Here is a 16,246-nt window from a genome sequence, read left to right as displayed (position 1 = left end):
CTCAAACAGCTAAAAGCAGAACTACCATTTAACCCAGCAATCCCATTACTGGGTATATACCCAGAGGAATATAAATCATTCCACCATAAAAACACATGCATGTGAACGTTCATTGCAGCACTATTCGCAATAGCAAAGACATGGAATCAACCAAAATAGCCATCAATGACAGACTGGATAAAGAAACTGTGGTTTGTATACACCAAGGAATACAATGCAGCCAGAAAAAAGAACAAGAGCATGTCTTTTGTGGGAATATGGATGGACCTGGAGATCATTATCTTTAGCAAACTAACATAGAAACAGAAAACCAAATACCACATCTTCTCACTTATAGGTGGAAGCTAAGTGATGACAACTTATGAACACAAGGAAGGAAACAACAGACACTGGGGCCTCCCTGACGGTGGTGGGTGGGAGGAAGGAGAGGAGCAGAAAAGATAACTATTGGGTACTGGGCTTAATACCTGGGTGATGAAATAATCTATACAACAAACCCCTGTGATAATGAGTTTACCTCTGTAACAAACCTTCACATGTAGCCCCAAACCTAAAATATAAGTTAAAAGATTTTTTTAAATAAAATTATTTTTATTTTATACTAAGCATAACTTTTTTAAAAAGGCAAAATAAGGAACAGGGTTTTCTCTCCCTCTCCAAAAACAAACTCAAAAAACTATATTCATTATCTTCATTAAAATATGGATGTACCTTTTTTCGCCCCTCTCCTGATAAGTTAGAGACTCTAAATGAAAAAGTGCTTTCTCATCTCTGTGGGAAAAGGAAATCACAAAAAACCCCACAGTTTTGTCAGTTAGTGAGTAGTCATTCTTCTTGGGTAAGGTGGGATGGAGGGAGAACAGAATAAATCTTTTTAAAAATTCCCCTCTGTCTTTTCTCCCCTTTTAGAAGTTACTCTCTCTCTCTCTCTCTCTCTCTCTCTCTCTATATATATATATATATATATTTTTTTTTTTTTTTAAGATGCAGTCTCGCTCTGTCACCCAGGCTGGAGTGCAGTGGTGTGATCTCGGCTCACTGCAACCTCCGCCCCCGGGTTCAAGAAATTCTCCTGCCTCAGCCTCCTGAGTAGCTGGGATTACAAGTGTGCACCACCATGCCTGGCTAATTTTTGTATTTTTAATAGAGATGGGGTTTCCCCATGTTGGTCAGGCTGGTCTCAAACTCCTGACCTCGTGATCTGCCCGTCTTGGCCTCCCAAAGTGCTGGGATTACAGGCATGAGCCACCGCGCCCAGCCTAGAAGTTACTTTTAATACGTTGAGAACATGCTGCTTATCTCTTCTTTCTCTTTTTAAGTTCAGTCTTACCTCTTCAGTGCCTGGTAAGTCTTCCTAACAAGGAGGAAATGGTTTACCTGCCTGAAACTGGCTGTCAGCTGACTTTTCTTGGGTATGCCTAACAAAATCTCCAAGTGATACACAAGAAGCTGTTTCACCTGCATGTGGACCAATGTCAGGGACAACAAGGAGCATGGCTGCTGCAGTGGCTAACACAGATCTCCTTGCCTCCAGGCTTTGTGAATTTTAATTCATTCTGCACACTGTGACCAGCTTTCCTTTCTCCAGCTCAATCATCTGTCATTTCTTTATGCTTTCCCTACTAAACAGAAGTTGAATGCTTGACCCAACCTTTGTTCATCTGCCTCACTTGCCTCTCATCATTCTCATATCTGCTGCCTCCTCTCTTCCCCATCCCCAAACACAACTCTTCCCACATTCCAGACTTACCACTTTCTATTATTCCCCTTCACCTCCTTTCTTCATCTTCCTGAGCTGAAGCTTCCTTCATCCTCAGTCACATGCTCAGTTCAGACTTCCCTGAGCACCCTATCTGAAATCCTCCCTCCCCCTTCTGTAATCCTAGACATCTATTTTCATCATCACTACAGCACTTACCATGTGCTGCCTGATGCCAAAAATACTTGCAAGCAAGTCATATCTTCTATTAGCCTGTAAGCTGTTTAAGGATAAAGAATATGTGACCTTTCCACAGAAAGATTTTTATGCTATATCAGTTCTTAACAAAATGGCATTTCCCTCTGGATATACTAGCGAATGCCTTCTCAGAGATCAGGAGACACCAGTAGAGACCGGCATGGTATGGTAGGCTGAATAATGGCACCCAAAGATATCCACATCTTAAATTCTGGAACTTGTGAATGTTACCTTATATGGCAAAAGAAACTGCAGATGTGATTCTGGACCTCGAGATGAAGAAATTATCCGGGCGTATAGAAAGGAGACAGAGGGAGGTTTGACTACAAAAGAGAAGGCGAACTGATGACAGAAGTAGAGATTAGAGTGATAGATTTTGAAGATGGAAGAAGCTGCCATGAGCCAAGGAATACAGGCAGCCACTGTGAGCCGAAAAACGCAAGGAAAGGAATTCTCCCTCCTGAGGGAGATGGCAATAATGATCAACTGGTATCAAGACGTAAACTCTATTTTTAGTTTCTACACTCCCATCTAAAGGGCTACAATAGTTATAATAAGTGATGTATAGAATGGTGCATTTTTGGTGGTAGCATTCAGTAATCAGAATCTTGCTAGTCTTTGACAAAACATCATGCTATCAACACTTCTTGTACTACATAGAAATCAACTAGAGGAGTCCATTCTCTAAAGTCAAACAACTGGCTAATAAGAAAAGGTAAGTGGGGAATCATTTTCCTGCCTAGCCCCACCCGACAACAACAACAACAAAATTATAAATTAGGTTTAGAGGGCCTCACTCAAGTTGTATCCCATAGCATTTGGTAATTTTGTTTTTACAGTTTTTTTTATAATTCACAAGAAATCAAACTAATTAGCAAAGTATCACTTTATCAATTTCTTTATAGCTTCAAGTACTAGCTTAAGTAAAAATTGAGGTGAGGATGGAAGGGGCTGTGATGAGGAGGAACAAAGTAAACAGAGCTAGTTCTTGCTTCATGCTTCAGATAGCAGTGATGCATGTACATACACACACGTGGGCAGAACACTGCGATATAGTTCTTACCTCCGCCCATTCGGATCTAATAGCTAGTGCCAAATATAACTCTTCCGCCAATACTGAACATCATGCATCCTATTAAGAAACTGTGTTATGATACCACATCATTTACTCTTAACCCCCTAATCAAGGGTCTGCTATGGAGAGGAACATGCATCCACAAAGTAGATCCTGACAATTCACAACAAGGCTATTAGCTGTGGAAACAGAATACGTTTACTTATGCTGTTTTTACTAAGTGTCCTCTAGTATGCAAGTCATTATAAGCACAATTCCTAGAATATTATCAATTAATGCTCCTAAGCAATATAGGCCTTTACTGTACGCTGGAAAGAGAGGGCAAGTGAAATGCTAAAATGGTTATGCTCCATTCTGCAACTTTCATTATACTACCAGGAAAGCTTGTGCTGTGCCAGGGAGAGGCAAGAATACCTGATCTTCCATTTTGAGGGCCCAAGAGTCAGTCTGATACTCCCTGATTACTCTGTTAACCCTGCAGTAATGGGAACATCATGAAGCATCCTTCACTCACTTCTTAGTGATGGGACCCTGGATATCAGCCACCACAGCTTCACTAACCAGATCACACATGTATATGTGTATGTACACACACACTCTCCTTTAAACACAAGACAAAAGACAAAAATACTGGAAAATTCCCAACTAACCAACTATTCAGAACTAACATTCTGAGGGTAGATCTTTTTTGTGTTTTTGAGACAGGGTCTCATTCTGTCTCCCAGGCTGGAGTGCAGTGGCACGATCATAGCTCACTGCTGCTTCAACCTCCTGGGCTCAATAGACCTGCCCGCCTCAGCCACAGTGTCTGGCTAATTTTTATATTTTTTTGTAGAGACGGCGTTTTGTCACGTTGCCTAGGTTGGTCTCAAACTCCTGGGCTCAAGTGATATGCCTGCCTCAGCCTCCCAAAGACCTGGGATTATAGGTGTGTGCCACTGCCCCCTGCCTACAGTAGATCATTTTTACTGCTAATTCCACATACATTTTTTAAAAAGGCAAAGTAATGGGAAATGGGGTAACAAGAGATAATGAGAATTCTCACTTAATTACTATACCATACTTGATTTTAGTCATTAAAGTTGTTTACCCCAAAAAATTTTTAACAAAATTATTACAAAATAGCAAAGTGGCTTTTTTTTTTTATTCCATTACTCAAGTATGAACCATCTATTTGGCTGGATATCAAGTGCTATAGGAGATTCATGCAGGGTATGAGGCCCTGCTGTGAGCAGCTTACAAAACTGGATGGAAATAAATTTGATATGAAAGCACTCAGACATGATACTTCATACTTAAGTACTGAATTATACTGTATGATAATAATGATAATTCCTATTTATTGAACACCTCTCGTGGCTCAGGGATGAAACAAGGTGCTTTACATATATGCAAAACAACCTTCCAACCTATACAATAGAGATTTAAAGGGCTTAACATTATAGATGTTCAATGGTGAGGGGATCCACAAAGAACCTGGGCTGGTAGGTTTTAGGTAAAGGTGAGGATGGTCATTCTATGTACGTGATGCTACATTAGCAAACCCTGAGGAAGCCATGCATCCAGCTGCCTGGGACAGGAATATGTGGGGCAGTGGAAAGTCTAAAGACTAGGTGACAGTTTTATCCTTCATTTGCCTTTGTCAAAGTTGCTAACGTCCAGAGGAAAAGCTGGGGACTTTGTTCGGTGCAGTTTCTATGGGAAGCCAGGGAAGAACTCTCAAGAACAAATCGGTTAAACTGATTACAATCAGTTTAACTGAAAGACACGTCTAAAAAAAAATGACATTTCCGGTACAGTAATACTCATCTGGTATTTGAAAGTAAGGCAAGTGGTGCAGAGAAGGGTGAAATGGGGCGGCTGGGAAGGACAAGTGGTATGAGCAATCATGTCGTCTGTGAAAGGGTTAAATGGTAATGAAGGAATAGTGACATCAACATCTGGTGGTTAAGTTCTGCTGGCCAGGATTAAGGATGTAATTTTACAGCAATCCATGGGTGGATTGGGCCAAGGGATGGAGAAAAGATCTGAAATGACTCTCCACCATCATCTTTACTTCCCAACTCCACTCAGTCACCACTCTGGGTATATGGAGGAAGATGGAAAGAGAATACAGACAAGACATGGGTTAGTGGTACAGAATGAGTTAATAAGATGAGAGACTATATATTAAGGTCAAGGAGAAGGAAAGTGAGGAAGCCCTTTCCACACAAACACCAGGTATCTTTTAGAATGAGGACAAGCAGGAAAACTCAGCCTTCTTTGGCTAAAACGTCCCATCTCCTTAATGCAACATTCCACTTATCACAAAGCCTCATATTATATAAGTATTTTTAGACAAAGCTTAACTTCTCTGCTAGATTACAAAATCCCTGAAGGCAGGAGCCATAGCTTCCTACATCTGACACCATGTCTTGTGCATAGATGCTTAATAAATGTCTGCTAAATTGAATTAGGCTCCCATGTTACTGATGATACCAGGGAAAAGAGCAATAATAGCCTTGGCACCACAAGGTTAGTGTCTCAGACTGTTTCATCCATGGTGCCCACAATCACTGCTGTCATAGGATGGGTGCTCAACAGATACTTAAAGAAAGAATGAACAAATGAACAGAGATCAGTATCTCTCACCAGTATGAACAGAAGCTCTTTGGAAATAGCCAGGAATGGAACACCCTTTAAATCCCAGCTTTTCCTACTTGAATGCTTTATGCCCACATTTCCATTCAGCAACATGCAGGGACTGCTTTGTATGGCAGCTATAGGATTAACAGACGTTATTAAGTTGTTAAGGTAAAGTACACGGTCCTAAGGGCAAAGAAATTTGATGTATGTCTAGATATGTAAATACTTACATCACTATCCATATCGAGAACATTGCCAGCACTCACTCCAGCAGGCTCTCTTTACCCCACTCAGGTAAAACTACCTCTATCAATATAGATTAATTTCTATCAGGGAAAAAGTTACTTTATCCTTTTCACTCTTCACTTTCTTGTGGAAGCCTACATTTCTTGGGCACAAAATGGTCACCTTGTCTGTGCTTTGGAATAGTCATTCCAAGATAACTAGTATCACCAGATTTTTGACTAATAAATCCTAAGCAATGACAGCAACGGCCCCTGTCAAGCAGGCCTATTCTCATGTGCATTAATAAATGAGAAGGGAGGCAAACATAAACAAAACAAAGCACAAACACTAAGCCATTTGTCCCACCTGACAGCAGACCCAGTACCAGATACTCCCTGAACTAGAGTTCCCCTGGAACCACACACAGAGCTATAATCAGAGCATGAGCTGGTCTGATCGGAATTCCTGCTGCTCTGCTCCACATCAAGTACTTGTCCTAAGCACCCCACCCCCATCCCAAACACACCCAGACAAGATGAGGCCCTTCCCTGCTGGGAAAGAACACTGGCTTCACAAGCAGAAGTAGAACATCTCATTACTTCCCCTAGAAAGCTGTTCTTAAGCAAAGAACATCTGGTTTGTTTCATTATTGTTGTTGATGAGGAAAATGTTCTATTATGGTGATCATTGTATGTGAACGCCATTAGCTTTCAGATTTTAGAAAAAACACACTTGAGTAATGCTTTCCTTGCTAAATTCAGTAAATCATTTTTCTTTCTGTGTCAGAGAGGTCTCTGATGATGGTTCAGGTAATGCAGAGTGAATGTGCAGGTACAGATTTTGATACATGGATCAATACTTCCTATCAAATTACCTGAATCTTCTGGGAGTTACTAGTTTTCTATTTCCCATGGTAGAAACAGGAGGTGAATACTAATGCAATTCCCTTCTCAGGCACTGCCTCCGGCCAAAGGAAGCCTGTAAAGCTAGTTTTGTCACAGCATATAAATTAGACCAATGTTTTTCATAGTCAAGTTCAACTCTAAACTTTTGAGTAGAAGTCTATGCCTTTAGGGGACTGTCTAATAATGAAAATCATATTTAAGTGAGTGTTATTTTGGTAGACTCTGACATGCGTTCTTTTTTTTTTATTTCTAGAGTTTCTACAAAGTTGCTATGTTATCAAGTGAGCTGAAAAAATAAGATTTATGGTTTTATAAAACACCAAAACCAGAAACTCTTGTATAATTACAAAAGAGCAAGAACTCAGAATGCAGCAGCCACCATTTGCTCTTGGAGTTCAAGGAATCCCCAATATCTTCCCCAAAAATCTATATTTCAGCTTTATGAAGTCCTAAAGTCTGTATACCTCACAGCCTGAAGAAAGCTGTCAATCTGAAATGCCATTCTCTCAAGACACAGCCTAAACACAATGCAGCAACAACATGAGGAAAGGCTTCTCAATGCTCTTTATAGAAAATTTTATAAAACCAAAATCAAAGTATTGCATACCACTAAACAAGAAGCTATAAGCAATAATCTCAGTGCTGATGAAATACCTTTATCATCTGAAAAAGTTTTTAATTTATTCTGGGCAATGGACAATGTCAAAGTATATTTCCTTAAATGTCAAAATATAAAGTCCAAATTAGCTTCAAAAAAATCCCTGAATTGAATTTTTGTTTATATATTTTAATTGATATATAGTAGTTGTACATATTTTGGGGGTAATGTGTTTTATTTTTGATACTTTTTTTTTTGATACGATGTGCAACGGTCAAATCAGGGTAACTGGGATATTCATCACCTCAAACATTTTTCTTAGTCCAACCAGTTTCTTAATGTGAATAGTATATAGATGGTCTGCTAGTTACATTGCAGAAAATAAATTCATAACATAGAAGGAGAGAAAAAATTGTTCTGTGGAATGATACCAACTTGTGTAAAAAGGAATTTCTATACCCAGTCTGAAAATTAGGAGATGATTTCTGATGAGATCCAAAACTACCAAGAATGCAGCAACCACAGATTCTCAGCTTTGCTAGTATGAGTTCAGCTGAAAGTAGCAGATAAATAAAGCAAAACAGTGAGAACTAGGCAAACATAAACAGCTGAATTTTTTTTTTCAGACCAAACATTTCTATTTCTTCACCATTTAAATGGAATTCGACTTTTAATTTTTATTTCCTCCTCTTTAAAATTCACAACCTCATGTTCTTTTATGACCCAGGTATATCTAATCCTATGTATAGTCTTTTCCATTCCAATTCCTACATTTCAGAGTTAATTTTATTTAATAGAAAATAAAGTATTAAAGATATATTGAAAAAAACCTCCAAATTTCTACCTGTAAAAGGAGTCTTCATTTTTACCTACTGCTGTGATTTATCCATTACATTACTACCACAGTAAAACACATACATGAGATTGTTACTTTCATGTAACATTCTACTAAACATTTTAAGAATAGTTATAGTTTTTCTCAAAAAGATTGCATGTCATTTTGTCACTTTGATAATTTAATTAAAATATTCTTCTAATATGAGACATTAAGTTCTGCTTTGGATTTGCTATTTTATGTATGTGTATATATTCATATACATTTAGTGAGTATCCATCACCTCCACATTATCACAAGTTGTAATAAGCAACTTCACACATTCACACATCCATATTTTGTGTTCCTGTGTAATTTTTTCTTTTTTTTAGATGGCGTCTCACTCTATCGCCCCAGGCTGGAGTGCAGTGGCAGGATCTCAGCTCAGTGCAACCTCCGCCTACTGGGCTCAAGCAATTCTCCTGCCTCAGCCTCCTGAGTAGCTGGGACTATAGGCGTGTGCCACCAAACCTGGCTACTTTTTTTTTCTGTATTTTCAGTAGATACAGGGTTTCACCACGTTGGCCAGGCTGGTCTTGAACTCCTGACCTCGTGATCCACCCGCTTCAGCCTCCCAAAGTGCTGGGATTACAGGCGTGAGCCACCGTGCCTGGCAATTTTTTATTAAGGATAAGTTCATAGGAGTTGGAGTGCCGGGTCAAAATATAAGAAGATATTTAAGATTATTCTGCATTACTGTGCCACCTTCCAAGGAGGTGGGACCAGCTCACCATACATATGAGCAATTTCAAATTCTTTACTGAATTATGGGATATGAGCTGAAAGCCATTAGTTAGGATAGGCTACATTACTGATTTTAGAGACGAAGCAATTAAATCCAAGAGAGATTAAGAGGCTTGCGTAAAGGTCACAAAGCTGATTAATGGCAGAATTCAATAACCCAGGCGTTCTGACGGCCTCTGCAGGGCCTCACAGTCACATTATCCTTGGTTTCTCACTGGCCTTGGAATGCCCTCTCAGATAGAATGCCAGCTACAAGCCAACACAGAAGGAAAACGAGGTAGGGTAAATGAAAGGGACGAGGAGAATCAGAACATATGCAAGAGGGTAGATGTAGGTAGAAGAGGGAAAGGAAAATGCAATAAGCAGCAGCACTGAAGAATTTCCTTTCGTTATTCAAGATCTTTTTGTTGCAGATGTTTACCTATTTGTAAGCATCGAAGCACAGCCAGGACAACGGGTCTTACGGAGTAGGAGGCAGCAACAGAACAGTATTTTTCATGTGAAGGGATGACAATGGACTTACACAAATAATTCCCAGCAGAGACCACCTCTCTTTTCCCATCTTACAGATGAGAAAAATGAGCTTTCAGAGAGCAAAGGTTCCATTAAGTATAATGAGCAGGGTCAAGACTGAAATCTCAATCTTGACTTCCAACTTATCATTCTATACTGATGTGACTTTTAGTTTTCATTAGTAAGGTAAATTTACTAATAAAAAGTTACTTAAACTGCTAGCTTTTTAAAACTTATCTAAGTTGTTGTTGTTGTTATTGTTTTTAACCTAGACAGTCCAAAGACAGCAAAACAGGCTTCCAGTTTTGCTTCGGGAAAGTCAATTCATCTTTCTGAAATTGGTTTTTGTTTTCTGAAATGGGAAATTTGGGATAGGTGATCTTTAGGGTCCCTTCCCAATGTTAGTATTATATATCATGTGCACTTCTTATAGAAGTATTTCATGGGGGTCATTTTCATTAAAACCAAATTTAAAGCCTCCTTAAACAGCAACATAGTCCAAGCAATTTTAAGATTTTTAAAATGACACAGAGAACAAAATCTTAAATGGACTCATATTCTAATGGCTAGACAAATTCTATTTTCAGTCTCAAAATAGGCAAAAAAAATTACAATCTTGTTCCCATTTCAGAAAGATTCCGAACTAAGCAATAAACAAAAGAGAACATCTCAAAGTATGAAACCAGGGAACACTTCGTGGCTTTGTGTGTTGAATTTGAGAACACCGCATGAAGAACGAAAGGCTGCACCTTAGTTCAGGTTGGATTCAGAAAGTCTACGGGAGTGGTCAAAGGACTCAGTCTGATGGGGCACTCTCAACCACAAGTTTTCACCCAGCAGTTAGTCATGAAGTCAATGTAATGGGGCAACCTTCATGTTTTAAAAATGTAATAAAATAGGTTATAATAAGATTTATCAGAGTACATTTCAGAATGCAGCAATATGAGACAATTGGGCTAGTTATTGAGATACTGCTGCCAGTCTCAGAGCAGAGACTGTGCAAGCCCCACTTCTGCTGGCTTTAAGGAGCTGGTGCCTTGCCAAGTTTAGCTTCTTAGAAGCACTTGAGGAAGGCTGGAAGGCTGCAAGAGGAAGATGGGACTTGCTCCTTTCTGTTTTGCTTCTAGTTCTTGTCATCACGTTCATCCCCTGCCTCCACACCCACCCAGCAGTGCGTCTTCACTCCAGCAGTAGCAGTTCATTCCAGCAGCAGCAGCTGGTTCCAATTTGTAGTTTTTCCACATTCCCAGAGCCAAGCCCCTCATGCTCCCTCAGGGACACCAGCTGGTCAGTGTCCCCTTGTCAGAAGTCTTCTCTGGCTCCATGGCTCTTCCTTTGAGCCTCTATGTTCTGTAATCCCCTTGTCCTCACAGTGGCAGTGCCTTCCTGCTATTACTACCTCCACTATACCTCAGTGGGGTGCTAATGGGTGAGGCCCAGTCCTTGAAATGTCTGTTACAAGTCCACAACAACATAAGGAGCTTACACTCGAGGTAAATTAACTGGATCACTAAGCACACTGTTTTCAGCTAACTTTTCTTCATAGATAGACTTTTTCAAAAATCAGGAGGATATTCTTCACATTCAGGTGCAAGCTTCTTATCTCATTGCAGACTGGTAGTAAACAGTAGATCAATTTACTTTAAGCAACACAGGCTTGATGGTTCCCTCTGGTTAATGATTCTTTATATTACAGTCACTCCTAAAATTAACTTCTGGGGTTTCTATCTCCTATGGACCCCTGACTGATATTGAAATTAGACATAGGTATATCTTGAGTAACTTTTCTTTTACATACATGCGTGTGTGCGAAATGAATTGTGATACAAAATGTACCACATGTGTTGGGTGTGGTGGCTCACACCTATAATCCCAGCACTTTGGGAGGCCAAGGCAGGCAGATCACCTGAGGTCAGGAGTTCGAGACCAGCCTGGCCAACATGGTGAAATCCCATCTGTACTAAAAATATAAAAATTAGCCTGTCATGGTGGCACAGGCATATAATCCCAGCTACTTGGGAGGCTGAGGCACAAGAATCGTTTGAACCCAGGAGGGGTAGGTTGCAGTGGGCCAAGATTGCACCACTACACTCCAGCCTGGGCGGCAGAGCGAGACTCCATCTCAAAAAACAAACAAACAAACAAACAAAAACCCCACATGATCAGACATGTAGTTTATAAGAAAAAATAGAACCTAGGAAAATGTGTTAATTTGTATGTGTACACTGTCTGCTAGGACTTCAGAGCACCTTAAGTATTTCTAGGTCTTCTTTAACAAAAGTATTTGACTCTGCTAATTATAATTATGAGCAGACTCTCTTATATACAGCAATTATAGAAGAAGACTATATTGTCAGGCCTACTTTCAACTGCTTAAATATTTCCTACCAACACAGCAGTAACTTTACTGAATAGTTCACTAACATGTCTGTAAGGTTGTTCTGTAGTGTCTACTTCCCTATTTTTTAGGGTAGAATAGGTGCTTATTAAACCACCATAGAAAATGAGACACAACAGGCTCATTTGACCTAAAGACAGAAGAAAACCGATCAGTGCAAGCTGTCAGGGATTCTTCTAACAGCACATGTAATAATCCATATTTTTGATTCTAGAAGTAAGAGGCGGCTGTAGCCTCTAACCTCTTAAAATGGATCCACTACACTGGTATTATGAGAATTTTCCTACTGTACTTTTTGGAAGAATCTGAACACAAAGACAAATTTATGCTGTATTGATAGAACTATGTGCTTCTTATTTTCTGAAATTTAAGGTATTCTACAGATTTGAATTACCTTGTTTTGATTATTTCTGATGCAGCATCTTTAATTTTTTTTGTCTCAGTTTAGATGGGCAAACATATTGTCCATTCCAAGAAAGTTAATACAAATATTTTAAAAATATACATTAAAAGAAGTATTTAAAGTTCTACAAATAAGCAATAATGATTCAGCTAGGTCAAGCCTGCTACCCAAAGAAGGAAGTCACTCAGAAATCATGCTGAGGTTAGGGCAGTTAGGGTAGGCTTGCCAACTGGAGAGAGCTCTGGAATAAGAAAGAGGAGCATGTGTTTCTTGTCAGGTTCAGCCTTTAATAAACTGTGTGACCTTCTGAATGCCACCTACCCTCTTCTGGATTTCTGCCTCCTGAGCTGTGAAATGAGAGGGTTGGACAAGATGGCTTATGAAGTCCTCCAAAGCTATTTCAGTCAGATGAATTCTATGTATGCATTTCTACTTCGCATTATGATTAAGACTAAACTACACAGCTCATCAAAAATTGAGTGCTGCTTGGATGGAATTAAAGAAAGAAATTCCCACACAAATTAATTCAACAAGAAGAACAATGTCTAGTTCTTCTTTCCTTTCCTTTTTTTTTATTAAAAAAAAAAGCATTTGTTATAACCAGAGGCAGTTGAAAGGAAATTGGCATAAAACTGGTCTAGTTTAAGAAAAAATAATTTCCAAGGAAACACTCTACTGACAGTTCCTCTTACTGCCTCGTGCAGACTCACTGAGGACTGGTGGATAAAAATTATTCTCATTCCATTCCATTTGTTTAGGGACAGAGTGAACCAGAGCTAAGTGTCAAAGTGTTTCCTGTTCTGATGACAGATAACCGCATTGCCGTATGAGAGCTAGAGAGGCTATATCCAGCAGGCCTAAAGGAAAAGAGCAAAAACGTGCTCATCCTCTCTTTCCTTTCTCACCAACAAAGCCCCTCACCAACAGAACCAGGCATGAATTCCAAACCTTGACCTTAGTTAACAACCTGACCTTCCCATGAAGCACACCTCCTCCACATCAGCTGAAATTCCATCCAAAGCTGTTTCCTCTTCCAAGGTAGTAAAGTTATAAGCACAAAAGCTCTATAGTCATTCTATTTTTTCTAGATAAGTAAATCTGAAAACTAGAACAGAATTCCAAAATAAGCCGTTTAAACCATGTTTATTTACTCCAGTTGAGAATTTCTTCATACACAGAAACCCCGCAGAGTAAAACTCATCCTTCTAAATCGATTCAAATGGCCTCTGGGCCATATGGTCTTATTAAGTGAAAATAAGTGCAGTTACCAAAGGAAAAGACTACAAGTAAAAAACAATCCTTTAAAACAATATGATAATGGGAAACAACCACTATTTATAATAGAATTCACCACAGGCGGACAATATTTGATAACCCAGATTTTAAAATCTTAAATGTATTTAAAATTTCCATGTCAATATTTACAAGATTAATAAGGCATGAAATTTGGTGCATTCCCAATTTTAACAAAAATTCTGTAATAAATAAAGATAACACTGATATCACTTTGGAGGCTAATACTATAGAGAACTTTTAAAAATAATTCCCCATGTTATGCCAAATCACTATTGTTAATATGTGTACGACTATGAGAAGATAGGCCTTCATAGGGTTTTATTTAAGGAGTCTAACCCGATAGTAGTTCCAGTAAGAACTGAAATAACCTGGAAAGACTATAGCAGCCACAAGGAATTACTTTCATAGATTCCGGTCCCTCAGTTCATGCAGGATTATAGTAAAAGCAACAGCAGGGGAAATGATCTTATGAAAGAAATGAAATTTTCCACCAGCAGTTAGTGCTGCCCTGTTAGTAACTAGGCGAGAGAGAGAGAGACAGATATTATATATATAATATGTAATATATAATTATATAATATATAATAAATGTATAATATATAATATATATTATATAATAAATATATAATATATAATATATATTATATATAATATATATTATATATTATATATAATATAATAAATATATTATATATAATATAATATAAAATAAATATATTATATATAATATAATATATAATAAATATATTATATATAATATAATATATAATAAATATATTATATATAATATAATATATAATAAATATATTATATATAATATAATATATAATAAATATATTATATATAATATAATATATAATATATAATATATTATATATAATATAATATATAATATATTATATAATATATAATATATAATATATTATATATTATACATAACAAATATACATTTCTTTATTATATACAATATGAAAATATTTATATATAATTATGTTATATATAATATAAATATAAATATAAATATAATATAAATATAAATAAATATAAATATAAATATAAAATGTTATATATAATATAAATATAAAATATGCTACATATTATATAAATATTAAAGATATATTATATATTTAATATATATTTATATAATATAGTTTATATATTATATTAATATGTAGTTTATATATTATATATTAATATAATATATATTTTTATATAAGATATAATATAATATATATTTATATATATTTACATAATATTATATAAATATATATTATATTATATATATAGTTATTTCTACTGGTGAAGAGTACAGTGGTAATACATGCTGCAACAATTCATGTTTTCAAATTGTGTGATTGATGTAGAAACTCTAACTTCTTTCAAAGCATCAGATGGATTTTATAAGCTTCCTAATACCTGAAAAGTAATAAATAACCCACTGGAGTGACTATGGGACTTAGCAACATCCGAAATATTTTTGTAAGTCAAATGAAAATGCACAAATAATTCTTAGGAAGCCTGATATGATTACCTAAAATATTATTACAGTCACACATTAAAAAAAAAACCACGATATAGACATACACTTACATAAGAATTATGTAAAATAGTTTGAGAGATCCTACCTTTTTTAGGAATCTGACTCCGTAGGTAAATACATAAAGGTAAAATGAAAATCTCCACCTGTAGAAGGTTAAAAAAAATTCTGTGACATTCAGTTTATATATTCACAGCATATATTGAAATATGTAAGGGAGGGAAAAGAGTTCATTAAATTAAATTTGTCCCCCTACCTCAACTAAGGATTAAACTTAATGAGCAATTTCAGTGCTAGCTGAAGCCATACACTGGTATACATGGCTTATAGAAAATATTTTGAGTATTATATTCATAACTTAATTTTTTCATTGTTAATTGCAATATTTGCCCAACTGCTCATCTTCTCATTCTCCAACATGTGAACAACTTCTTGTTTATCACTCATGAAGGGATATGATTTGATAATATGAAGGTATAATATCTGAATCAGACAAATAATTCAAAACTAACAACTGGAGTTAACTGAAGTTCATATTTGTTTTAAAAGAGTTAATATTTTAAAATTAGGTAAGAATTTCACTTTGTCTTTTAACAACTATATCAACATCTTTGTGGATGTTGCTAAAGGAAGGCATATAGAATCTAAATAAATCAAATTACAACTATAAATGACAATTTTATACCATGCCAAACTTATGGTCTAGCTGTGACTTTCACTTCTAATGAAGAAAAATTTTTAAGTTTTCTTTTGATTTTAAATGATGGAAATGTTTTAAGTCTTTTAAAATATAAGATTTTGTGTGTGTGTGTGTGTGTGTGTGTGTGTGTGTATACTTATTACAAAAAACTCTTACTCTAGTACTAAATTCCCAATTTTATTTCTTGTACTTCTGAGTATGAATAGCTACGCCTTTAAAAGTTGGCTGGATGTCACTAAATGGCATTCCTGATATCATAAAAAAAAAAAGTTATCTTGTAAGAAAAGACAATTAACTTATTGTAGTATAATAGTTAAGGGCTGGGCGTGGTGGCTCACACCTGTAATCCCAGCACTTTGGGAGGCTGAGGCAGGTGGATCACAAGGTCAGGAGATT

The 16,246-nt window shown here is 36.8% G+C and overlaps 1 protein-coding gene across 2 annotated transcripts in view; it reads right to left on the bottom strand.

The window, feature by feature from the left end:
* CERS6 (ceramide synthase 6) overlaps window positions 1-16,246 on the bottom strand; it is a 326,067-nt gene that overhangs the window by 130,767 nt on the left and 179,054 nt on the right. For both annotated transcript variants that reach the window (XM_003824310.6, XM_003824309.6), the window contains exon 4: window positions 15,239-15,296. In XM_003824310.6, the coding sequence (XP_003824358.1) occupies window positions 15,239-15,296 (58 nt within the window). The remainder of the gene's footprint in view (window positions 1-15,238; window positions 15,297-16,246) is intronic.

This window comes from Pan paniscus, chromosome 13, assembly GCF_029289425.2.
Source record: "Pan paniscus chromosome 13, NHGRI_mPanPan1-v2.0_pri, whole genome shotgun sequence".
Taxonomy (NCBI): Eukaryota; Metazoa; Chordata; class Mammalia; order Primates; family Hominidae; genus Pan; species Pan paniscus.
This window is presented reverse-complemented; position numbering and strand designations above follow the sequence as displayed.